Here is a 1,596-nt window from a genome sequence, read left to right as displayed (position 1 = left end):
AGTATCTTGAAAAGAAAAATCTGTATTCGTTTTATCACCAGGAAAATCACAATCTACATGATCAATAATTAATGTTTCTTTCGATTGAATTTTTATTAAATTGTATGAATGACTTTTTGATTGATCTTCTGACTGGTCAGGTACAGAATTTTGTTGATCACCTGAACTTATAATATTTTCTGAAATTTCATCAGATTTATTCTTTTTATTGTTATCCATTTTATTATCTGTATAATCAATAATGTGATCATATTGTAATTTAGTACCATCTGGATTATTCTCCAATTTATTACTATCTTTATCATTTTGTAATTTAGTACCATCTGGACTATTTTCCAAATTACCACTATCTTTACCATTTTGTAATTTAGTACCATCTGGATTATTTTCCAATTTATCACTATCTTTACCATTTTGTAATTTATTACCATCAGGATTATTTTCCAATTTATCCTTTGGCTGCTTTTCCGTCTTGCTTACTTGCTTGATTTCTTTTTTGGTTTCCTCCTTTTCGACTTTTTTCTTAAAAATATCACCGCTCAAATTACTGGTTGTAAAAAACTTGAGGAAATTATTATTACTCTTCGGAAGGTTAGTTTCATATTTTTGTGATGATATTTTAATATCGATTAGTTTCTCATGACTAACTTCGATAAGATCGGTGTGTTTATTATTGATGTTAAGTTCATTCATTTTTTCAAAAATTTGGTTAACCCTTTTTTTGATGTCAGCAGGAATATGCACAAACCATTTTTTGAGGTCTGGATAATTTTCAAGAATAAATAAAAGAGTAGGGGTATCAATTCTTTTTTGAGGATTTTTATTAAGTGTCATGAGAAGAATAGAAATAATTCTTTTGGAATATTTCGTACAATATGGAATAGTAAAACTAGCATTAATAATCGATAAAAAATTATTATTTTGAAATGGATGGATTTTAAAAAGAAGTAGATATAAAATACAACCAACCATCCATATATCAATTTTCCATGATATTTCAAAATTATAATATAAATCAATTAATTCAGGAGGTCTATATATTAATGTAGTATCTCTCTCAATTTCTTCTTTTAAATTAAATAACTCTGATTTACTTAAATCATTAGGAAAGAAAGAATTTGTTATAGAATGGGAACAAAAGTCACAAATCTTATATACACCATTTTTATCACATAAAATATTTTCTAATTTAATATCACGATGTATTATAGGGATTTCTTGATTATGTAAAAAACATAAACCGCTAATTATATCTTTTAAAATATTTACAATGTGAATTTCTTTAATCTTCTCTTTATTTTTTTGAAAAATATTTAATAAATTTCCTCTCTCACAATACTCCATCAACATTATAACGATTTTGTAATTATTCTCAGAAATTATAGTCGAACCATAATATTGTACTATATTTTTATGTGGAGGTAAACTTTTAAGTATGTTGATTTCTTTATTCGCCATATCTATTTTCTCTTTATCTTGACATATGGTCTTCTTTATAGTATACGCTCTATTCGTGTTTAAATCCTTTGCCATATAAACAAATGAATACGCTCCCTCAGAAATTAATTTCTCTTCTCTTATCGTCTTCCCGTTTAT

The 1,596-nt window shown here is 25.9% G+C and overlaps 1 protein-coding gene across 1 annotated transcript in view; it reads right to left on the bottom strand.

Annotated features, from left to right (window-relative positions):
• The window catches only part of PRSY57_1246900 (serine/threonine protein kinase, putative), a gene marked incomplete at both ends in the record, with an annotated part of 2,627 nt that extends 1,031 nt beyond the window's left edge, over positions 1–1,596 (bottom strand). The window contains one exon of the mRNA XM_020115114.1: positions 1–1,596. Coding sequence (XP_019970267.1) covers positions 1–1,596 — 1,596 coding nt within the window.

The sequence above is a fragment of the Plasmodium reichenowi genome, chromosome 12 (genome assembly GCF_001601855.1).
Source record: "Plasmodium reichenowi strain SY57 chromosome 12, whole genome shotgun sequence".
NCBI lineage: Eukaryota > Apicomplexa > Aconoidasida > Haemosporida > Plasmodiidae > Plasmodium > Plasmodium reichenowi.
The sequence above is the reverse complement of the archived record's forward strand: the minus strand, read 5'-3'. Positions and strand labels throughout refer to the sequence as shown.